The 24598-nt window shown below is 45.4% G+C and overlaps 1 protein-coding gene across 3 annotated transcripts in view; it reads left to right on the top strand.

Annotated features, from left to right (window-relative positions):
• Tbc1d2b (TBC1 domain family member 2B) overlaps window positions 1–24598 on the top strand; it is a 68392-nt gene that overhangs the window by 16140 nt on the left and 27654 nt on the right. For all 3 annotated transcript variants that reach the window (XM_005080713.4, XM_040740322.1, XM_040740321.1), the window contains exons 2-5: window positions 2384–2537; window positions 12795–12963; window positions 22321–22484; window positions 24133–24368. In XM_005080713.4, coding sequence (XP_005080770.1) covers window positions 2384–2537; window positions 12795–12963; window positions 22321–22484; window positions 24133–24368 — 723 coding nt within the window. The remainder of the gene's footprint in view (window positions 1–2383; window positions 2538–12794; window positions 12964–22320; window positions 22485–24132; window positions 24369–24598) is intronic.

Genomic DNA, 24598 nt, shown 5'->3' with positions numbered 1-24598 from the left:
TGAGTTGGCCTGGGCCATGCTGAGCTGCCTGCCCTGTCAGCCGCCTCTGCTGGCCTGCCATAGGCTTTTTCACAGGCCCCTCTCCCTGGCGTCTCTTCTCCCTTCTCCTTCAGGATGTTGTCAGCATTCCCTTCAAGACCAAGCTTCTGGGTCACCTCCTTCACTTACTGCGTCCCCTGCTCTGGGCCTGTCACTGCACTAGATGTCCTGGAGTTTGGGTGAACAGGAGGAGAGACAGTAAACTGCTGCGGTGCTGGCTTGTAGTCTGCCTGCAACAAGCAGACATAAAACTAGAAAGACAATTCCCCTGCTAGACAGGTCAGTGGGCAAGCTCGTGGTACATTTTATTGATTGATGATTAATGTGAGAGGGCCCAACCCACTGCGGACAGTCCCACCCCTCGGGTGGCAGTCCTGGCTTCTGTAAGAAAGCAGGCTGAGTAAGCCAGTAAGCACACTCCTCCATGGCCTCTGCTTCATCCCTGCATCCAGGTTCCTGCCCTGTCTTCCTCACTGATGGACTGATCAGGACATGTAAGCTGAAAGAAGTTCTTCCCTCCCAAGTTGCCTTTGATCATGGTGTTTTATCACAGAACTGTAAGACACTGTATTCTGAAACTTCCTAGCCTTCGGGTGATCTGTCCTAATCTTTGACTTCCTTTCCCACACTTTACCTTTGCTGCTAGCCGAGGGTCCTTCTGCAGAGCCCCTTTTCACAGCTGTCAACCTCTGGTAGGAACAACTGATTTGTTTTCTTCCTAATGGACCAGACTCCAGGTCCCAGTAGCTAACAGGTGCTCAGTAAAAACTGTTGGATGAGTAGATGAAATGAGTGCTTGGCATTTTCCATAAATGCTCAGAGATCCTGTAGTACACAGTTTTCTTTACCTTGGTATGCAAATGTTAACACAGAAGAGCCCAGGCCAGAGTCACAGTGCTCAAAGGTTGTTCTAGATAGTAGCAGTTTGGCATCTAGACCTAGTACATGCTGTCAGACATGGATTACCCATGACCTGGGAAACACTGTGTCCAAGGTCTGCACACTGCATTGTATGCTAGCATTGACAAAGTTCCCACAGTTGTGGCATAGCATTTTTCTTCTTGCAGGAGGGTAGCCTGGAGCTATGTGACCAATATTGTTTGTTTATTTGCAACTTGGTTCATAACTTGATTCCCTTGTATCTTGGTTTATTATTGTATGTGCATATGTATATGTCTAATGTGTAGTATATGCATGTCTATGGTATATGTGCATTCACATGCTTGAACATGTGACGTTGAATGTCCTCTATCATACTCTAACTTAATCACTTGAGAAAATTGGTGTCTTGCCAAACTAGACTAGTAGCCAGCAAGCCCTCCTGGTTTCCTGCCCCCACTCTCATGACCCTGGGGTTATAGGCAGTCATAAATGACTATTCCTAGCTTTAACATGGGTTCTAGAGTTTTGAATTCAGATCCTATTGTTAGTGAAGCAAGAACTCTTACCCCCGATCCTTCCCCCTTGGCTCTTGGTTGATATTTTATTTTTCTTTCTTTTTTTTTCAAATGTACTCATGTTGCAGAATGGAATTCACTCTTTGGGTATATAGTCCTGCGGGTTTGCATCAGAGCATAGAATCATGACTACCATATGGTTGTGATAACAGATAATTCCATCACCCCTGTCTGTCTGGTTTTGCCCCCTTTTGTCAGTTCCTGTTTCACCCACAAGCCTAGAAACCCCACATTTGCTTGTGTAAAAACAGAAGCTTTCCCTTTTTGGTTGTTTAGTATATAAAATGCTATATTTGTGATGTGGCTTCTTTCACTTAGCATATGTGTATAATAGTCATAGGTTTTGTGAGCCCATAGTTTGCTCCTTTTGTTCTGTAGATATGCCAGACTGTTTATCCATCCACCAGATGATGTATATTTTGGGTTGCTGACAGTTTTTAGCAGCTGTGAATAAAGCCCCTACAAATGTTCACATACAAGCCACACCTCCTAATAGTGCCACTCCCTTTGGGGGCCTTTTTCTTTCAAACCGCCATAGTTACTCCCGTCATAATCATGCCAACCTTGTACCAGTACACATTCTGTGGTTGCTGTTGTACCTCTCAGGATTCATATTTGGATACTACTGTTGATGGCTTTTCTCCCGTAGCAGTCTGGCTAAGCAGCGTGAAAGACAGACATCAGGGAGGATGCTTCAGCTCAGAGCAGCTTCATTTCTGTGTTCTGTGTCTGAAGTGTGTGATGGTTTTACCATCGTGTTCTCCTGGGCAGCCAAGTTGCTCTTGTCTTAATGCTGCTCTCTTGCATATGTACAGTTTATACCCAGACATTTTTTAGCTCTTTATTTTACTGGTGGCTCTGACAAGGTTTCCCCTCCCTCTCTCTAGGCTCCTAATCGTGAGCTCATGACTTACTGGCTGCAAGAGCTTCAGCAGAAAAGATGGGAATATTGCAACAGCCTCGACATGGTGAAGTGGGACAACAGGCCTTCCCCGACTCCAGGGGATTTTCCTAAGGGCCTTGTAGCCAGAGATAACACAGGTAAGACATGGGTGGAGGGCGCTATGTTTGTTCTTTCAAGGTAGCCATTTGACACAGCAACTCAACTTATCAATGGGTGAAAAATGAATTCAGAATAAAAATAATGGCAATCCCTTATGAATGGACCGCAATCTACAATGCCAGGTGAGGTGCTCCCAGGACAGAGCAATTTTCAAGCTAGCACTGGCCTGGGTGTCAGGCAAGGCTGATGCTGAGCATACCACAGAGATGACAGAGGACAACGCCTGTGTATAACTGAAATCATGACCCACAGCATATGCCTTCCAATCTGTCTCCAAGGCTAACCTGCCTTCTACCATAATTAAAGACAAAGTCTACTCACTTATGTATTCACACGTGGGCCAACTTCCTGACTCGTTGCATTTTTAATGTGCCAGGAAAGTAATAGAATTCCACTGATTATTTTCTAGTATTTCTTAGGAAGCCTTAAAAGTCAAGAACTGATTGTATTTTATTCCAGATTCATGGCACTTTCATAGGTCCTAGTAAGTCCTGGCCTGTAATGTAATTTCTTTACCGCCAATTGCCACAACTGTCTCAGCCCCCAAATAACACACAAGACACTGTATTAATTATGAAGCTGTTGGCTGTTTGCTGTGGTTTCCTATCAGCTAGTTCTGACTTAATTATTAACCCATAATTACTAATATGTATTTTTTATAATAAGGTCTTATCTTACCGAGGACGCAGCCTCATGCATCCTTTCTTCCCAGGATCACATGGAGACTCTCTACCCTTGACTACATTTCCCGGAATCCTCCTCAACTCCTAGTCCCACCTATCTTGCTTCCCTATTGGCCAACAGTGCTTTATTTATCAACCAATAGGACAACATATACACAGAAGGACTTCCCCCATCACTGGCCATTTGCACCTTAGAGAGAATGTGCTTTTGTACTTGAAAAGCAAAACTTAAGTTCCATGATCTTCTCGTGATTGTTGACTGTACTGAGCCCTTAGAAAGAATGGGACAGTTATTTGCAGACCATCATGGAGACCTACCTCTCCCCCTCTAAAGGCTATAGGGTGAGGCTGTTTCTCATGGCTCCCCCATCAGCTTGTTAGAACAAGCTGGAGCTCTTCAACTCTGTAATGAGCTCAAAAATGGCTAAAGTGTGTGTGTGTGTGTGTGTGTGTGTGTGTGTGTGTGTGTGTGTGTGTGTGTGTATGCTATGGTAAGTGTGTGGAGGTCAGAGGACAACTTTTAGGTGTCAGTTCTCTCCTTCTACTATGCGGCTCCTGGGGATGGATCCAGATCATGTTATCAGCCTCAGCAACAAGCTCCTTTACCCACTGAGCTGTCTTGCCAGCTCTGCTAGCATTCTTAGTTAGGTGTTTTGAGATAGGGACTCACTATGTAGCCTTGGTTAGCCTGGAACTCACCGTATTGATCAAGCTGACATTAAACTCATAAATATCTACCTACCTCTGCATCGGGTTCTGTAGTTAAAGGATATGACACCATGCCTGGCCTGTATTAGCCCTACAAAGGAGTGCACATTAAAATTGAAACCAGTACAGGTTTGTTGTAGCACTTCCTCGAAGAGCTGTGGTCAGCACTCCGTAAAGCATGTGGGACCCTCTATTCAGCAGAACAAGGGCAGTGGCATCTGAGTTCTGGGCACAGAGTGGCTGTCTTTTTCTGGAATCACCATCTTAAGACTAGGACTTTCCAGCCTGGCTTTTCCTGGTTGAGTATTTTTCAGCAGAATGTCCATACTAGTCAGTGAGAGGATCCTGCCTGTGTTCGTACCTGTGGATGATTTTCTAGGAGCCTTTGTCATGGGGTCTTAGAACTCTGATTCTCCTCAGCAGAGGGGAAGCCTTTCTGTCAAGGGCATGCCCCTCTGTAGTTTACAAGTGGCTTCCTGATGCCTGAGGCTTAGTTTGGTTCGGTTTAATTTAATTTTATTAATTAATTTTTATTTTCATTGTTTTGAGTCAGGCTCTATAATCTAGGCTAGCCTTGAACTACTTACTCATCCTCCTGTCTCGACCTCCCCACACTGGATTATGTGTTTGCACCACTGTATTGATTTATAGGGTCCTGGTGTCTGGTAGGCAAGCACTCTACCAGCTGAGCTGCATCTTTATCTTTTTATTAGTTTTGTTATTTTTTTTTTGAGACAGGGTCTCATGTAGCCCAGGCTGACTTCAAAATCACTCTGTAGCTAAGGATGGCATTTTTCTCCTAATCCTCCTGCCTCCGCTCCTAGCCCATAGACAGAGATATTCGGAAGCCACCATTAGTGTCTTTTCTATGACAAGAAGCTCTTTATCAGTTTCAGGGTCTCTGGGGACACTGGGAAGAAACTATAGGGGCAGGGGCAGCCTCCATGCTAGTGGCTTACGCCTTTGGCACTGAAGATATTCCCTTTGCCTCCACTCTGGGAACACAGAGCGCTCCTCTCCAGCGAGAACCCGGGTGTGTAGCTGAACGGGGGCAAAAAGGTAGTGCCTAGTCTTGGAGTCCCTCTGTCAAGTCTGCCCTGCCTCCATGAGGACCAGATGGTGAGGTTGGGAAGCAGAGGAGTCGTCTCCAGCTCACATTCAGTTGGTTCCCTTTCTCTGGTTTGGGCATTCCGGGTATGGGAAATGAGAGTTCCTGCCATGCTGTTTGCTGACTCAGCAAGTACCTGAGGTGGCCCCTGTCTCGCCCCTTAAGTCTCCTGTGAAGCAGAGCATTTGTGCAGGGGAAGGTAAGAAGTAGAGGTGAGGGCAGACCAGGCAGCCGGGGCCCGCAGGCCAAGCTCAGCATTGGGCTTGTGGAGCCTCTAAGGACAGGATGGCCAGGGCCCAGCCAGAAAAGAGACAGACCCAAGAGCAAAGAGCTGCAGAAGGGTCCTTCATATTGTTACGGGTCAGTAGGGCTGCAGGGGCCAGCAGAGCCCGGCCTGGAGGCCCACCAGACCTAGAACTCACTGGGAAAGCCTGCTGGAGAGCCTTAAAAATTGAGGTTTTTATCTAAAGAACAGTGAAAATAATATGTATAGAAATAGCTAACTTTAAATGTATTCTAAATTCTAGATAGGGATTACAAGGAAGGACAGATATTGAAACCTTGAACCACTGGGCCATCGTGGAAACCATAACTGTCTAGAAAGAAAACATTCTGTCTAGAGGAGAAAGTCATGAAGACAAGGGGCAGGAAAGATGGCTCGGTGGTTGAGAATGCTTGTTGCCATGTTGCTCTTTCAAGGGACCTCAGCTTGGTTCCCAGCATCCGTGTCAGTTGGCTCACAACTTTCTGTAACCCCAGTTCCAGTCCCTGAGAGCACCTGGACGTACATGGCATATGCACACATGAACATATACACATAAGAAATGTTAAAGAGAACTGCATTTCAGACCTTTTGTTTCATCATCAGAGGGAAAAACTGGTTAAAAGATAAATTTTGTGGATATGCAGCAATATCCTGTAATAGCCTATAGTCATGCTGTGGCAGCCTACCCTAACGTCACTGTGCTAACTCTAACTTGACTGGAAGATGACTGTTGTTGTCTCCTAGACGCCTAGACACCTCCCCTGGTTGAACACTGTGTTTCTTGTCCTGAGTGTCCACCCATCATGACTCTCCAGGCACCTAAGGACAGGGTGCAGAAAGATAGACGGAATTGACACTTTGCACGGAGAGCCAGTGTCTGTCTTGGAAGGCAGTCCTGTCTGGAAGCCTTGTGGACCTGGTCTTAACCCTGATATTTATTGGTCATCAGGCTCTGAGCAGGTCACTTACCCATTACTACAAGAGTGAACAACAACGCTTGTCTTCTCTCCATCACAAGGATAAAAGGGGAAGCACATTGAATAATTCCACCCCTGCAATTACACACAGAGAGGGGGGGCATACACACACACACACACCCCTGATAATGTGATTTTGAATGGGTGAGGATTGGTTTTACTACATTTAATAGGAAACTGGATTAATAAGAACATTATTCCTTTTTCTCACTTATTGGCAATTCAAAGCTAGAGCCCTGACTCCTCAGCTACATCTTGTGATGATATATTATTTATGATTTAATAAAGCTTGCCTGAGGGTTCAGAATTTGAAGGTAGTCACAAGCCTCAGAGACCAGGCAGTGGTTATACACACCTTTAATCCCAGGGCAGACAGAGGCAGCTGGATCTCTGTTAGTTCAAGGCTACACTGAGCTACACAAAATTGGCCCAGTCTAAAAGAGAAACAGCTCACACAAAGGAGATCTCAGAACTTTAACCCCAAGCCTTTAAACCTAGCTCTAGGGAGGTATGGAAGACAGGAGCGGGCATTCAGTATTCAGTCTCAGAGATTTATCCTCCAGGCACATTGAGGAGTATATAGCAGTCTAAGATTGCACTCTGAGGATTAGTGGAGACAGGGTCACCCATTTCCGTCTGTTGTAGAGGTAAGAGCTACTGGCTGGATGTTTTGTTTCTCTGATCTTCAGCCCCAATATCTGTCTCTGGGTTTTCATTATTCATGTTACAACATCTAACTGTTCCATGCTTAGGACTAAGTTCCTCACTCATGCTCACTGTCTCTGGGGTGGCACTCATACCACGGAGGACGCTTTCACAGAGACCTTCTGCTTCTCTTTAGCAGTGACTCTCACGTGGCCATTCCTTATGGCTACATCAAATGGCTAGAGGGAAATGTGGGGAGCCAAGTAGTTTGGCTGAGCGTATGGCCATCAAGACTGCAGACTCTTAAGAGAAGCGGGGATGGACAGTTGGTCGTGAACTGTCACTGTCCTGTAATTGCCTATGTTTATGTGTTTCATGTCTTCTTTGAAATAAGAGACCGTCTGTTACCTGTGTGGATGTTCAGTTTTTTAGTGAGGTGTTAGAGAGGGGGTGATTTTATGCCTCCTATGTGTCTGTCCGTTATCCCCTCCCAGCCTGGCTTCTGTGGTGTGCCTTGGACACCATCGAGAGTGATCTGCTCGATATGGTTGGATAAGGACCTAGCTTCAAATTATTACTTGAGAAAGATAAAAAATCAACTGTCTAATGCAGAGATCTTCGTAGCTATTAAGAATCAAGGGTCTGCCTGCAGGTTTCCATAGTATTTGAGAATCCACATACCGAGTACAGATTTAAGGTAGAGGTCCAGTCCACTTGTTTGCTTCATTCTCCGCAAGGCCTTAAGAGAAAGAACAGAGTTATTAGGACCTTGCTCTTGGCGAGGCTTCCTGAAAGTCAGGCATGTGGAATACTCACTGCCCTACCCGGCCCTCTCTCCTTCCCAGTCGCATGCATTGCTTCAGGGCCAGGAGCTCTTATCTGTGGCTCGAGGTTTTAGTGGGCTGAGTGCCTCTACATGGTTGGTATTTCTTAAGAAGACTGAATTGTGAAAACAGCTTGAGGTGACCACATTTCCTCCTCTACAGAAGTGCCTCACCTCCTGTAACTGTTACACCTTCTGCAGTTTTGTGTGAGTGTGGGCAGGGGTTCCTCTAGACCAATGGTCCTCAGCCTTCCAGTGCTGTGACCCGTTAATACAGTTCCTCGTTGTCGTGACCCCCAACCATAAAGTTATTTTCGTTGCTACTTTGTAGCTAATTTTGCTACTATTATGAATTGTAATGTAAACATCTGCTATACAGGATCCTGACCCACAGCCATCGTGACTCACAGCTCTCGACTTTAGGCTACAAGGAGGCCTGGGGTGGAGCACAGACTGGAACTAGCACCACAATAGTCATGTGCCATCTTTTAATGCCACAGTCCTGTGCAGTGATCACAGTTGTGTGTACTGCCGTTTGTGAAATGCTCAGAATACCATGCATCTTTCACATATGAGCCGTGGTAATCGTGTTGTCTCTGAGAGGCTGCGTCACTGTGATTCAGCACACCTCAGGGTCCCTTCTGAGAAACAAGATGTTCTCAGAGCCAGGATCTTTGGAAGTCAGGCTGTGGGAGAGAGAACATGGGGGACATGATATGTGGAGTGAAAATTCAGCTCTGTGTGGCTGCTCAGGAGAGAGGATCTGAAAGGAAACTGGCCAGAATGGCCAGAGTTTGGTCCCATGGTGGCGTTCTGAACCTGGCTCTAGGTTTAAGTCTGTACAGGTGAAGACCGCTTGCTGTGACTATAAATGGCAGCTGTAGGTCAGGGATGAATGGGAGAGAAGAGTCTGGTGTACCCTGCTAATTCAGGGAACTTACCGTGAGTGTTAGCCCGTTGAGAACTGTGGAGGCCTGTGTCACCCCCTGCATCATTTCCTCACAGCCACTGTTGTTAGCCATCCAGCCAGCCGTGCTACCCATTTCACTTGAGTCTTTCCGCCGCCCAGTGTTAGTCACTTGCTGGTAGCAAGTCAGTCAGAGCCCCAGCTTTCAGGCTGTGTTCTTGGTGGAAATCATGGAAACTAGACCAGCCCTAGGTTAGGCACGCAGGCTGGTCCACCCTGGGGGCTCTCGGAACCCTGTGGCTGCTTGTCTCTCTGTGGGAACTACAGCCTCATGAAGATATACCCCTGTCCTTCTGACCACTCGCTCCTTCACAAAGTGGATTGAAACTCAGTGTGATGCCTTTTGGAGGCTGGAATTGTAGCTCCATGAAGCAATCACAAGAGCTTAAATCCTCATTAAGTGTATCTAGTCCTCCCCTACCTACCTGTGGTGATGCCAGTGCCTCACCCCCACACTGGAGTGGGGAGAATGGCCATCTTCGCCATGAGAAATATCTGGATCATGCATGATGCCCTTCGCTGTCTGTAGAGGTTTCTGGCAAGGTAAGAGCAGGAAGGGAGGGCACAGACTCACAGAGGCAGGACAGTTGAGTGTAGGCACTTTTGTGGGACAGCTGTGACAGGCAATGGGCATCACAGGGAAGCTAAAACTTTCCAAGTCACTGAAATCCAGGGGTTGCCTGAGAATAGACCCCTAGGAAGTGTAGATGTTGCAGTCTAAGCTCTCCAAGGTTTCATCAGCACTGGAAATGCCTAAAAAGAATGAAAGACACCTTCTGGGGCAAATGTCCTCTTCTCACTGCAGTTGCAAGACAAAGGCATGCTCAGAGCAGCCCCCAAGCCCTGTTCTTCCCTAGGCTCCCTGTATACTAACGTTACGGCATGCCCCTTGCTGTCCTTGTAGAGGCTTCCTGAAAGCTACTGTCAGGGCGCACACTGAAGAGAAGCCAGCAGCTCCACTTTTGGGTGAAGGGTTTTAAAGACCAAACCAAGCCAAAACAGCCAAAAGTAAACTGAAACTGCACTAACCTTAAAAATATACTGAGGTCTGGAGAGGTGACTCAACAGTTAAGAACACTTGCTTGGGTTCTTTCCCCAACACCCACATGCTAGTCTACAACCATCCATAACTCTAGTTCCAAGGGATCTCACACCCTTTTCTGATCTCCATGGGTACCAGGCATGTATATGATAAACATGTGCTCAAACATGCGAAAGCTAATAAGCAAATAAATAAATATGCATGCCTAGCTGGGAATGTGCTTCTTTTCCAGGTAAGGTGATAACTCTTAAAGATCATCTCTGCACAAGGCCCCAGTAGAAACCATTTCTGCAGCATGGACCCTTTGTGTCCCTGCCCCCTGCAGTTCCTCTAATGCCTTTCTTGGGGGGATAGTGGTTTGCTGCAAGCCCTGGGGTTTTCATGGTAATAGGTACTTTGCCACACCCAAGGGTGACAGCCCTTTCCACCTGAGGGGCCTCACCACCTCGCTGCCAGCCCACACAGGAAGGAGTGCTGCACCTGCTGACAGTAGCAGTGGGCACAACTGGTTGTTGTTTCCTGGCTATGCATAGAAGTGCCATGCTCTTACTCCGGTTGGGTCTGTGACAGGCCAGCCTTCAGGAAGGCTGCAGGACAGCTCTGCCTTTCTCTGAGGTAAAGAGTAGAACCTCCATCCCTGTGTGCCCATGGACTAACGCAGGTACCCACAGGTGGTAAGTGCCTGCTACATTTTGGCTGTCAGGTGAGAACAGTCTCTTCCTTGCTTCCTAGCCATGTGTGTTACTGCCAGGGTGGGTGACTCTTTTATCCCTGGCTCAGGTTTTTAGTGTCCTGACACAGTAACTAGAGACTGGCCTGAATTAGCGGTGCCTGAACTTTTTTCCTTTGCTTGTTAGATCCCCTTTCCAAATGAAATGTTGAGGGCAGCCAAAGTGTTTGTCCTCCTCTCCCTCGCACAGTCCCCAGGCATCTCCTGGAACCCTAAGACCCAGAGCAAAGGTCTGGCTACCAGGACTCCATGTATTCTGTGGTGACTGGGAGCTTGCCATGTTACCCTTCCTTAAAGAGTTCTCCTTTCAGATAACAGCTCTGTGTCATTGGTGCTGCTCCCTCAGTGCTTAGTGCTTAAAACATGATGACACATAGATAAGATGTGTGTTGTTCCCCCTGACAGCAGTCCCTTATTCCTGTCACACTCAAGGCACTTTTACAGGGCATTCTTGGAGCCTTTCCCACTGACGCTGACTGTAGTCAAGTTAGTGAGCTGCCTACCAAGTGAAGGAAAGCCTGTGAGAAGACATTCCCAACTAGGACGTCCGTCTCCAAGGGTTGTGGCTGCCCAGGATTCTTGGGCCCTGCTGTCTTGACCAGCTTTTTGTGGAGACCAGTCCTAAGCAGCCCTGGGGGATGCTGGTCCAATTAGAAACTAATTTTCTTCTTGGCTGTCAGTGGTTAACAGTTCTGTTCTAATTGTGTTTTCACATTAATATTGTGAGCACTTTATTTAAAAGACACGTAGTCAAAACTGATAATTATGAAATAGCATGAAGTTCTGTTTACAATCATTCTTCATTCTCAGACATTATCACTAAAAATATTCAAAATGTTTGGATTATTAGATTTGTTTCTTTAAACATGGTACAAAACAAGTGACAATATTATCTTCATGTTTATTAGATGGCTTCATCTGTTGCTGTTATTGCTATTTTATGACATTTTTTTATTTCCTACCCCTACCTGTTTTTCTAATTTTGAAACAATTAGCATGTTGCTTGAAGCAAATATTATTTAAGCTATAAATATTACTTTCAAGTAAATCTTGGACATTGTTATTTTAAGCTGGAATATCTCCAGAGGTTACATTTTTTTTGTTTGTTTGTTTGTTTACGAGACAGGGTTTCTCTGTTTTGGAGGCTGTCGGTCCAGCCCGGCCTCGAACTCACAGAGATCCGCCTGCCTCTGCCTCCCGAGTGCTGGGATTAAAGGCGTGCGCCACCAACGCCCGGCGAGGTTACATTTTTTAAAAATTGTTTTACTTTGCCAGCGATGGTGGCACACGCCTTTAATCCCAGCACTCGGGAGGCAGAGGCAGGCGGATCTCTGTGAGTTCGAGGCCGGGCTGGACCGATAGCCTCCGAAACAATACAGAGAAACCCTGTCTCGTAAAAACCAAAAAAAAAAAAAAAAAAAGAAAGAAAGAAAAATTGTTTTACTTTATTTATATGTAGAGTGTTTGGAGTATTTGGCAGAGAGAGAGAGAGAATGTGTGTGTGTGTGTGTGTGTTTGTGTGTGTGTGTGTGTGTGATGTTTGTAAATGCTCCGCATGACAGCAGTACCCTTAGAGGCCGGAAGAGGGCATCACATCTCCTGAGACTGGAATTATAGGCTGAGCTGCCACATACGTAGGTGTCAGGGAACTGAACTTGGATCCTCTACAAAAGCAGCCAGTGCTCTTAATCCCTAAGCCAGCTCTCCAGTGCTCAAAGCTTACATTTTAAATTAAAGTTTTGTACCGGAACCATGTTTAGGTGTCATTGCTTTTGCCTGTGAGTTTGCTGAGCTACTATACTGTGATAAAACTTAGTTTTTCACTGTCACAGTTTACAGATATTAGAAAACATGTTCATATCTGTAATCTCTCTGTTTTCCTAGAAGAAACAGAATAAATAGAGTGTACAAACTGATCTTTGCTTTACTATTTCAAATAACAGTTTAACCCTGGAAATTGTTCCTTATTAGTACAGATGAGTAGAGCCTGTCACACGGTTACTGATCTCAGAGACAAGAGGGGAATTCTAGTCTCTTCTCTCTCCCTGGACCAGCAGTTAATTTTGGTGGCCGCGAAACATGATGTAACCATTCTATGAGAAGTGTGGCTCTACTTCAGATGAAGATAGCTCACGAGCACAAAACCCACCCACAGACCGTGCATCAAAACGTGCTATCCCACACATGGCCAATGTTCTTGTGTAGTGTAGCAAGTCGGGGTTTGATCTGGGATGACAGGTTTCCTGAGAAAGTTTGGGGTAACTGACATTGTTTACCTTTCTTACAGATATAATTTCCCAGCACCCAAATCCTTCTGCGGAAAAAGCCAGAACTGTGCTCGCTGTGGAAGCTGCCCCTGGAGAGCTGGTGGGAGACCGAGCTGCTCGCCAGCCAGCCCCAGGGCATCCGAATTCCATTAACTTTTACTCTCTGAAGCAGTGGGGTAATGAGCTCAAGTGAGTCTTTGGGAAGTAGCATATGCTGCTGAAGATGGATTCTCTGGGATAATGAGTTATAATGTGGGCTCTATGTTTATATGTGGCATTACAAAGCCACTTTACATTTATGAAGGGTCTTCGTGTTCTGCAGCTCTTTCACATAGGTCATTTTTTAAAAGCTTTAAACTCTATGCCTGTTCTGTTTCTGGTGCCATGCCAAGAATCATCACTCGGCTTCTTCTGATTGCTTGACTGTGTGGTAGATCAGATGGCTGACATCTTACAGAGACTGAAACTAGCTGAAGGGGGGCGGGGCATTCTAAGATGACAAGGCTTCCAGATGCAGGGCTGGGTTTCTTGCCTCTCCAGCTTCACCCTGTTCCCAAATCTCAGGGTTGGCCCAGAGTCTCTGCTGTGGGTTTCTGTGTTCTGTCTGTTGTGGGTCAGTGAGAATGAAGGTGGGTTTTTGTTTGTTTCATTTGATTAGAAAGACCTTGTTGAGATATATATATAATTCGCCCATTTACAATATATTATTTTGTGGTTTTTCATATATCCAGAGTTGTGTAACAATTTTTAGAACATTTTTGTTATTGTCCATTTGTTTGTTTGTTTAGCATTGGTCTTGCTAAATGGCCAAGGCTAGTCTTGAACTTGCAACTTTCCTACTGTCCTAATTTCCCAAGTCTGGAATTAGAGGCATGTGTGAGCCTGACTCGATTTTAGAATATTTTCATCACCCCCAAAAGTTATGCAATCCTTTCCTGCCTCCCTTGCCTTCTTCCCTCCCTCGCCTCCCTCAGTCATAGGCAACCACTAATCTGCTTTCTGTCTGTGTGGATTTGTTTACTCTGAACCTTTCGTGTAAGGGGGATTGCACAATATGATTCCTTTGGTATGTGGCTTTCTTCACTTAGCATAATGTTTTCAAGACTTATCAAGGTAGTAGTATGTAAGTATCTCATTTTCTTTTAGGGCTAAATACTATCCCCCTTGTATATGATCCTAGTTCCATTTCCTGTTGGCTGCGGTAAAGCGCTCTGACAAAAGCGACTTTATTTACTCGGCTTCCAATTCCAGGTTGTGCTCCAAAATTGTGAGGAAGTGAAGGCGGCAAGAACCTGAGACAGCTAGGCAAATCCAGACGAGAGCAGAGAGGAAGGAATTCGTGCGTGTTGTGCTCCTCACTTTCTCCTCTTAGATATAGTCCAGGACCCACTCAGCTCTTCCCACATCAATTAATGTCATCGAGAGTCCCCTTACCTACCGAGCCATCTCCCCAGCCCCAGCTCTGTTTGATCCTAGCCATCCTACTAGTGTGAGCCGCCTCTTGTCCTGTTGTGGAATTGGTTTCTGCGATGACGGACAGCATTGAGCATCTTTTCCCACATGGCCATTTGTGCATCCGCTTTGGAGCAGCATTGTGTTGGACCTGTTCAGATCCTTTGCCATTTTAAATAGTGCCGGCTTGTTATTATTGAGTTGTATGTGTTATTTGACTGGAGGATATTCATTGATGTTAGCAGCAACACGCTGCACAGAATCTTAGAAGTGGCTTGTTAGAAATGGGAGTTAGTAGGACAGTTCCTACTCTGGGCATTTGTGGAGCACCTAGAAGCTTTCTGCTCTACTGTAGGGCCCATGTCTTGCCAGGCAGCTGTGCTCCAGCAGTCCACTGGATATTCAGAATGCCCTAGAAGCCACCACCCAAGGCTTCACTGCTTCTTCCCGTATCTCTTTCTATATATGCCTTTGTGGTTGGTTACATGGAACAAAGTCATTTTTGTGTGTGTCTTCTGTTCTTCAGGCATGACTTTGTATTGGAACTGAGTAGACTGTGGTGGGGTCTCCAGGCCTCAGAAGACCAGCACTTAAAAAAGAGATCACTATGAGACCCTGGCCTCTCTGCCTCTGGCCTGGACAGTGGTCCTGCCCTCCTGGTTCTGCTCTACTCCGTTCTATCCACGCTCTGCCCCTCTTGCCTCTGACTACATGCTGGCCCTGCACCAAACAGTTATGGGTAACAACTGCACCACACCTCTTCATTTGACACTTGAGGTTTTCAGCAGTGTGACTCTAGTCTGTCTCTTGGGTAACTATTTTCCAAAACTCTCATTGTCTGGGTCTCTGCCAGCCATTTGCTTCTTTCCTCTCCGCCTGAGAGCCTCTGCCTCACCGTGTACCTATCTGTCTAGCTGGGACCCCAACCCATTATCTCCCAACCCCCAAGGGAAGGAGGTGGAGGAGGTAAGGGCGGGCCGGCTCCCCAGGTCCCGTACCATATAGCACTTCTCAGTAAAGAAAGCGTTCTGTGTTCCTAAAAGTGTCAGGAAACCGCAGAGACTCTTGCTTCATTTTTCAGGTTAAAAAGCTAAGGTTTAGGGAATTAAAGTGACTTGTTCAAGACTGTGTTACAGGAGTGTGTGATACAACTGAAAGGCACACCCAGCTCCCTTTAATTCATATTCCTTCCACTCTTCAACATAGCATATCTGGGAGCCGGGCACAATGGTATATACCTACAATGGCCAACCCGGGTTGCCTGGCGCCATAGAGTATCAATAAAATAACAAGAATGTATATGAAGGACTGTTAATTAGCCAGGTGTTTATACTTGTGCAATCCCATCTGCCCTCAGAGTCAGACGGTAGAACGAGGTGAAAACAGGCCTGTAGTATTAGGTACTTCCCATTTCCTTGAGCGTTGAACATCTCTGCCTGGAAAAGAGAACACAAGTCATTTTTTTGTATGTGACAACTCTCAAAGCAAGTTTGGAGTTAATGTCAGTGGGAATAATGCCAATTGTGCGCTGTTGTAGTATTGCATGGTGTAAGAGTCAGACTCCTTGAGAGGATTCTCAGCTGTGTCACTTCATAATCGGCTGTCTCAAGCAAGTTCCTTACCATTCTGTGCCTGTGTTTCTCATTTGTAAGTAATTATGCATGCCACATGGGATGGACTGGATGATAATAATATGAACAAACACTATGGAACAGAGCCTGGGATTCTGTTTTAAGGAAAGTGAATGTCACCATGTTGGGTCTTGTGACAAAGCCCTCTCTGTGGAATTCCACAGACTGCTCTTTGCAGAAGCAAGATGTTCACAGAAATGGGATGCTCAGACAGATCTCAAGTGTTTGTTTTTTTCTTTTCTTTTGACTTATAGACATACTTTAGGAATTTAAAATTATCAGGGTGAGTGGAGAACCTTTGTTTATAGCTCCAGGGATCAGAACATGCTAAGCAAGCTTGTGTCCTCTGAGCTACAACCCCAATCTGGAGAGAGCTTAATGACCTTAAAACAGTAAAGCTATTTTTCCCTAAAAGGAATGGCTTAAACATTGTATTTTTGTAATGGATTCAAACTGGTGCTAAACTTGATTGTGACCAGGATTTGAGGACACCATGTACTTGTGCGTGCATTTATCGTACTCATCAGTTCAGTTGGGGCCTTGTTTAAGTCTCGCCTGGTGAACTGAGAATTTAAATTCCACACTGCTGTACAAGACTTGAGGGCCCATGCTCTGCTCCCACAACTCAGATGCTGTTTTAGTTACTGTTCAGTTGTTATGACAGTACCATGACCAAGGCAACTTAGAAAAGAAAATGTTTGATTTGGAACTTATAGTTGTAGACAGAGCCCCCATCATAATGGGAGCTTGACGGCAGGCAGGCAGGCAGGCAAACATGGCACTAGAGCAGTAGCTAGGAGCTTGCATCCCTGTCTCCAAGTTGAAAGTAGGAGATCTAACTGGGAATGACCTGGGCTTCTGAAACTTGAGAGCCCATCCCCAGTGACACACCTCTTCCAATAAGACCATGCCTCTAATCCTTCCCAAAGAGTTCCACTAACTGGGGATTAAATATTCCAATATCTGAAGGGCATTCTCCTTCAAACCACCACAGATGCTTATTGTCTTATGTGATTGAATCACTTAGTAATCCCTTAAAATATAGGTATATTTTCTATTAAAAATAAATTAGATGCTTAGGGAGGAAATTGATAAAGGTGATCATGCCACTAGAATATTGTTGTGAGGAAAAGGGGGGAAAATTTTTTGTTAAAAGCCTGTAAGATTCTAGGCTACGTTGTAAGTGTATGTGTTTATTCCATTAAGAGCAGCAGCAGCAGCAAAACACGATTGGAAAAGTCAGGTGACATCTTACAAGTATGGCTTATCCAAGCAGGGCAGACTGCAGCCAGTAGCCCTGGCAAGCGAGTCACTCCTGCATATGCACCTCTGCTGGAGGTGTAGTTACTTTTACTTGGTTTCCTACTTTAATGATTTTCTCATTTAGCCTGCCCCCACCCCATCCAGATCACACCAGGTAATGGAGCTAGACGCCATCCGAAATTGCAGGTGGTATGTATGAATAATCACTGCCTCATGGAGTCTGGCTGGTTGTTAGTGCTCAGCCAGTGTGGCTAGAGAATGCAGTGCTGCAGGCAGTGCTCTGACTCTTTGGGGCCTTAAACATAGTGGGTCTTCCTTTCATATCAGGAGAACCCCTTCCGCCATGCAACGGAAGGCTGAGCTTGCCTGGAAGGTGAGCTCACCTTTCGCACTTGTCTCTGCTGGAACTTCTGCTGGCTCTGCTGCTGGCTGTGTCCTGAGTACTTTGTTTCTGCTTTTCTCATGACCCCTCAAGCCTGGCAGTAATGTCGAATCCGTTGATTTTGTCATCTAGGACTTTGCCTGGTGACTCATCTTTTTCAGAACCCCATTTCAAAGAGAAGGCCAAACCAGTGCCCAGATATCTGGTGCATTTGGGGAAGTTGTTCATGTCTGTGGCTATGTGGTCCTTGCTTATATTTTCCTTGTATTAAGCCATAGCTCAGTCTTTGCCATGAAATACAGGAATTGTTGTCTTGTTACTACCTTGTGGGTCTTTTCAGAACCTGCCCTTCTGGAAGGGAAGCAGAGGGATGGTGGCTGAAGAAGTTGGCCAGGGCATGAGTGTTGCTGTGTCAATACCCAGTCTCTCCTGGCAGCTTCCTGGAGCATATTGTTTGTACTTGGCCAGTCCTTCCCATCTTGATTGGAACCATGCACTTCCAGGGGTCTGTTCATTCGCAGGACTACTGGAGCTTTAGAGAATCATGGTTGTGACTTGCAGACCATGGCTGGGATGACATCTGACTCAGTACAGGAAACCATGCCAGTCTGTGCCTTACCTGAGGCCATCAAGCAGCTAACCCAAATCTCCTATTTTAGTTGGAGTCAGGGGCTATGGAAGGAGGAACACTTGGTGTCTTCTGCTGGGCCTGCTAGATCCACTTGTTGCAGGAGCCAAATTCTCAATAGCCTGGGTCCATTCATTCTGCTCTCTTAGCCTAGCAGAGGCTTCTCGTTGACTCAGATAACCAACATGACCTCTCCAACCCAAGATCCTGTAATCACAACAGCAGTTTCTTTCCTAAGATTTAGATGTGTACATCGTGGGCAGTGAGCATTATTTATGCCATCAGGATGGGATGGCACTTTCCCCTAGTTCCTACTTTGTCTCTCTCTAGCCTCCTCAGCGCTTCTCTGTCTCCTGTTGGAACACTGTGTATTGTGATGGGGTCGTTGGGTAGGCCCAGAGATGAAAGCACAGCCTGGGCCCTCGATCTTATTATACTCAGGATTTGGACCCTCTGGCCTAGATGAGCCCAGACTGCCTGGCTTGCTTGCTGCCACCCACCAGCTTCATCCAACCTGGCCTTTTTCTTAGTCATGTGATAGTGAAAGGCATGCATGCTTAGAAAGAAAGAGACCTGCACATGCTGAGGGGCTCAGAGCAAAAACTGAGGCCTTTCGAAGTCCACATTCCAGAAGTAGCTACTAGAAATGGAATTATGTATGTAAGCACTCTGGAATTTTCTCTGCTTGTTAAAAGAGACCCTGCAGTCTCTTTTAACACACTGTCTCGGTGCCTTAGTGTTCTAACTTTTCCCCTAGACTGCTCTCTCTCTGACAACCAAGTCATGAGGCCCACTTAACCAGAGCTGTGTTCCCCTGCAGACTGAGAGGCTTGGCAATGATGAGGCGTGGGTAATGGCTTCTTGGAGTCCAGTCACTGTATAGACTGGAATGGCCCAACTCAGTAGCTCTGTTGGGGCCCATTGTTCTACAGATTCAGGTGTATGATGTACCCTTTAGTTAACCTGTTCCCTACTTGTGGGTATCTGCCCATCAATTCAGAGGAAGAAATGTTGAATCACCTTCAGCGAGAGGGGACCTCCTGGATTTTTGTTTTTTTCTGAGCAGGGAAGAGAGCTGAGTAGTGCCCCTTGGGGTTACCTGCTTCCTGCTACCCCCAGCCTTCTATAAATCCAAACCTCCACCTTAGCCCATTTTTCACCACTGAAAAAGGTTGGGGTGCTGGCCACAGTGTGGCTGTGCAGGCAATATGCTAACTGTAGGCTCAGGAGAGATTTGATGGGACAATTCCAAATACTTCTCTCAACTTCTGACTTACTCAGTGAGTATTGAGTATATACTTACTGTGTTATTTGAATATCTTTAAATTATACTTATTTATTTGAGAAAGTGACACAGTGTGTTGCACAATAACGAATTGGGTTCCGCCAAGAGCACACTAGCCCAGAGTTTGGTTAAATAGTACTTCAGCTGAAAGAGACTTGACTTTGAAGCGAGTCTCATTTCTCTATTACCCAAGCCTTGGCAGTTGTCAAGCACTCCAAAGCTGTCCCTCAGCTGCAGGAGTTTGCGACAGCCTGGAAACAAACTCTGGCAGGGGAGGCAGAATCCATGGAAGTTAGTTCTTGAAACTGCCTTTCTTCCTGCCCAGGCTGGGTTTGGGTCTTCTCCGCTCTCATTTCCCCTTTTCGTGTGGACTTTACGAATAAGAGCGGCAGGCAGAGCTTGTTACTGGCAGTGAGCGCTGCACACCATTCGTCAAGAAAAGAACAACTGCACATTTTGAAGCTGTGGCAAGTGGCAAGGAGGTTTTTAATTCCTGAGATGGGTTGTGGGAGGGCAGGAAACAAGGAGTTCTGGGCCTGGAAAATGTCACCAAACTGTTGGGGCAGCATCACAGGTTCTAGAAATGTGCAAGGATAGAAGAAACATTTGTGGGACTTCCTCAACTATTTTGAAATCATTTTTTTTACAGTTTCAGGGTGTTGTGAAGGCAGAGTTGACCGTGACAGTAGTGTGATCATTAGGTTCCCTTGGTTGTTGACAGAGCCTCTCTGTGTATAGAGCCAGGGACCAGAAGAGATTAGGCTTGGGTAACATGCAACATGCTTACTATGTATTTACCTCTGGTCTCAGTCCTTAGTAGGTGAGAAATCAGCTGCCAGGTCTTAGACAGTGTAATCACCAGGTCTTAGGGACTCTGTCTTAAAACTCTGTGTGTGTGTGTGTGTGTGTGTGTGTGTGTGTGTGTGTGTGTGTGTGTGTGTGTGTGTTTTGCCTACATGTATATCTGTGTACCACATGGATGCCTAGTGCCTGTGGAGGCCAGAAGTGGTTGTGTGCCTTGTAACTAAGAGTTATATATGGTGGTGAGCTGCCATGTGTTTGCTGGGAACCAAACCAGGGTCATCTGTAAGAGCAGCAAGTGCTCTTAGCCACTGAGCTACCTCTCCAAGCCTAGTGTTTTCTTTTTAAGCACTTATTAGCCATTCATAGACAGATGTTTCTGGGCTCAGAATGGGTTATATGATTGGGCTGTGTCCTAGTAAGTCTAACGGAAATTGAAAATGCTGAAAGGCAAGCATGCATTGTGTATGCCTAGCCCAGCAAATGTTGTGACTTATCTGCATGTACTCTGTGGAGTACCTGTTGTGTACCCTTGAATCATGTGGCTCACTAGAAGCCACTCCTGGCTTGAGAGCATCTTACTGCATATCACTAGCTCAGGAAAAATCAAGCTTCAAAGTATGGTTTACAGTGAATGTATATTGCTTTGGAACGATCATTAAGTTTAAAGAAAAATCTTAAACCCAACTTTACAAGTTAGGAAACTGCCTGTGTTTTTCTTTTTTAATTTGCTTTTCTCATCTCTTGGTCATTTTTAAATTAAGTTGCTTATCCATCTTATTGAGCTTTAAGGGTTCTTAAATAGTCTGGATATGAGACTTTTGTCAGGTATATATCTTGCAAATACCTTCAAAGGAGAAACATTATAATAAACTTGATTTTTCTCATTTTGTCTTTTAGATTGTGCTTTTTGGGTGCTCTTTAGACATCTGTCCAACTTGGGGCTACCGAGGTGGCTTAGTCAGGAAATAAACTTGACCTGAGTTTGGACCCATGTAAAAACCAGATGTTGCCTGTAATCCCAGCACTGTGGATGTGGAGACAGGCAGATTCTGGAGTTCCTTGGCTAGCCTAGCCAAATGGGTGAGCCTCAGGTTCAGAGAGAAACCCTGTCTCAAAAACTAAGCTGGACAGTAATTAGAAAAACAACTGAGGTCGACCTTTGGTCTACATGTGCACGTGTGCATATACACAAACATGTATATGCACATGCTTACAGAAAAGGAAAAAAATCTTCCAACAGTGTGAAAAGTACTTTTTCCTCTCTAGAAGTTTTATGTTGTTGCTTATATCTTTATGTTGGGGCGTATATTTAGATCCTTTGGGGGCTTGTTTTATTTTGGTTTGGGTTGAGAGGGGTTGTTTTTGTTCTGAGACACGATCTCACTGTTTAGCCCAGGCTGGCCTGGAACTTATGATCCTGCTGCCTCAGTCTCCTGAGGGCTGGGATTACAGGAGTGATCCACAACAACCTGCGTCTATTGTGTATTTTGAATTAATTTGTATGTGTGGTACAAGGTAAGGTTCAAGTTCATTTTTTTCATATATATAGCCAGTTTTTATAACCACATTTCCCCCATGAATCTTTTTACATCCTTGTTGAAGGTCAATTCACCTTAAGTATGAGGAGTGGCTAACATGAATAATGCATTGTATGTTTTAGTGTCTCCCTGTATTTGTGTGCAGGGATTTCATTTAGAAAATGTTGGCGCTTTAGAAAGGCAGTTTCATAAAATTAAATTTGTTGGTGAAAGTATAAAATCCAATGTGAGGCTCCACACTTCAAAATAGTGAATCTAACTGTACAGAAATTCATTAAGATGGGTAGACTTTGGATCTGGCTAATTATGGTGTGTGACTTTTCTATTTAAATAAAGTTTTTTGTTGTTGTGTTTTTTTAAGAAAAAGAAAGGTTCTTCTTCAGTTTAACTTGGCTCTCCATGTTGAGTTGTTCTCCATGATACTACTGTCAGTGTGGATTCACTAGCAATGTATATTTCCTTGTTTTCCATATTCTCAACAGCACTTGATATTATCGAGTCTTCATTTTTATCTGTCCTATATACAATTGTGTCTCGTTTTGCCTTTTCTTGTTTTTAAACAGAAATTCAATGTCCTCCTTCCGTCCTGGGAGAGGGCAAAGTGAGAGTCGCAGGACTGTGTTTTACACCAATGAAGAGTGGGAACTTTTAGACCCACCTCCTAAGGACCTAGAGGAGTCTCTGATACAGGAAGAAAGGAAGAAGCAGATGCCTGAGGGGAGCAAAGGTACAGCATGCGCCTGTGCTCTGCTGCTCTCTGTGCTGCTGCCTGTCACCTCCAGGGTCACAATAGACAAAGAGTGGCAGAGTTCCTGGAAGCATGAAGTGCTGTGAGAAGTGTGTTATGGTCAGGGGCAGGGTCAATAAATCATGAAGGTTTATAAAGTGCTACAAGGAATAAATGAACATCTATCCCAGTGTCTGTGAGCCATTCCAGGAGACAGAATACCTGTCATGCCTCTACACATCACAGAAATGCTGACTGAAGAAACTTTGTACTTAAGCCAGGCATTGTCACTGTCACACACCTGTACTTCTGGGGCCTGGAAAGCTGAAGCAGGGGGATTGCACATTTAAGGGCAGACTGAGCTATGTAGCAAGACTGCCTCAGAAACTCTCTCTCTCTCTCTCTCTCTCTCTCTCCCCCTCTCTCACAGACACATACACACACACACACACACAGGCACACATGTCGTCTTTATTTACATACTTGAGATGTACCTAAAAAGAACAGAACATAGTATCGTAGATTCTGGAGAACTGTTTAAATTAGTCATATTCCCATTACTGTAATACATACCTGAGGTAAACTTATTTATGTACAGAAAAGGTTTACTTTGGTTCACAGTTGTAGGGATTTTAGTCTATGACCAATTGAGCCCATTGCCTCCAGCCTGTGGAGGTGTATCATGATAGGAACATGAGCCCAGAAAGCAAAAAGACAGCAGGAGGCCTGGGGTGCCACTGTCCGGAAGACTTCACATTAACCCCGGTTTTCATCGCCTTCTGGGATCAACAAGCTGGTGACCTAAGGCATTAACAGACAGGCCTTGAGGAGACATGCTAGACCTGTGCAAGTCCCCAAGCCAGAAACACGCACCTCTGAGTTGTCATGGAGCAGGCACACTAGGTGCCAGATGCTGGTGCCCTCTTCCAGTCTCTGCCTGACCAACCACAGGGGGCCACTGTGTGCTTCTAACAGCGCAGATGCCTTTGTCTTTCATAGCTTTAAATAATCAAAAGTTCATAGTACTTTTGTGTGAATATACTTAATAACATTTATTTGGATCATTTACTATGTAAAGTCACACTTTAAAAATGTATTTACACTTTTTAAAAACACTCATTTTGCTTGTTGTTGACCGAAAACAAATGAGTAAAAATAAGAAGCCAACAATTGTCTAGTGTATCTCAGCTGTCTTTAAAGTGCTCGTGTTGCAGTCTTCTGTAAAGAGTGCTCCAGCATCCCCCATGGAGGGCCTCATCCTCCCTGGGGAATGGTGTGGGGATTGGGTGGGGGCTTGGGGGGGGCTGGTAGAGAGGGGCAAGGGAGGAGGAGTGGGAGAGGGAGCTGGGATCGACATGTGAAGCAAGTATGTTTCTAATTTAAATAAAAAATATATTGAGAAAAAATAAGCAAACAAATAAATAAATAAGAGTGCTCCAGCAAGGACTGTCCGCTGTTTTTAGACCTGTTGGGTACTCTCTACTATGAGGTGGGACAAAGTGACATCGGCTTCCCTGCTTTCTTCATGGGTTGAGGAGTCCACGCCCCCCTCAGAGGTGATCTGTAAGGATACCAGAAGAAGATTTGACTTCTCAGACACGTTTTTGTTTTTGTTTTTGTTTTTGTTTTTGTTTTTGTTTTTAATTAGGAGTCGCTAGTTCAGGATTCCCCTTCGAGTTTGGACGGAACCCTTACAAAGGAAAGCGCCCCTTGAGAGACATAATTGGATCATATAAAAATCGCCTCAGCAGTGGTGATCCTTCAGTTGAGGGAACATCACTGGGGGGTGGAAGCTTCCCTAAGCCCGTCTCTGAGATGCAGCTGCAGATTCAAAGCCAGCAGGAGGAACTGGAGCAACTCAAGAAGGACCTGTCCAGTCAGAAGGTAACTGTCTCTTGACTTCCGTGTGTCCCTTCAGCAGGCCAAAGCCATTCCCTGAAGCTTGTGCTGCTGGGGCCTCCATCCCATGCCCTGAGCCATGCCCATCATTAGTTCAAAGACCCTAGACCATGTGGAAGGAAAGCAAGATTTCAGGGTACCACTGTCGGCACCCACGCTCAGTCCCTCAGCCTAGAGGTCTCTGAAGTTTTCAAATCCTGTCAGACAGTACTATT

The sequence above is a fragment of the Mesocricetus auratus genome, unplaced genomic scaffold (assembly GCF_017639785.1).
Source record: "Mesocricetus auratus isolate SY011 unplaced genomic scaffold, BCM_Maur_2.0 Super-Scaffold_100691, whole genome shotgun sequence".
Classification (NCBI taxonomy): Eukaryota; Metazoa; Chordata; class Mammalia; order Rodentia; family Cricetidae; genus Mesocricetus; species Mesocricetus auratus.
This window is presented reverse-complemented; position numbering and strand designations above follow the sequence as displayed.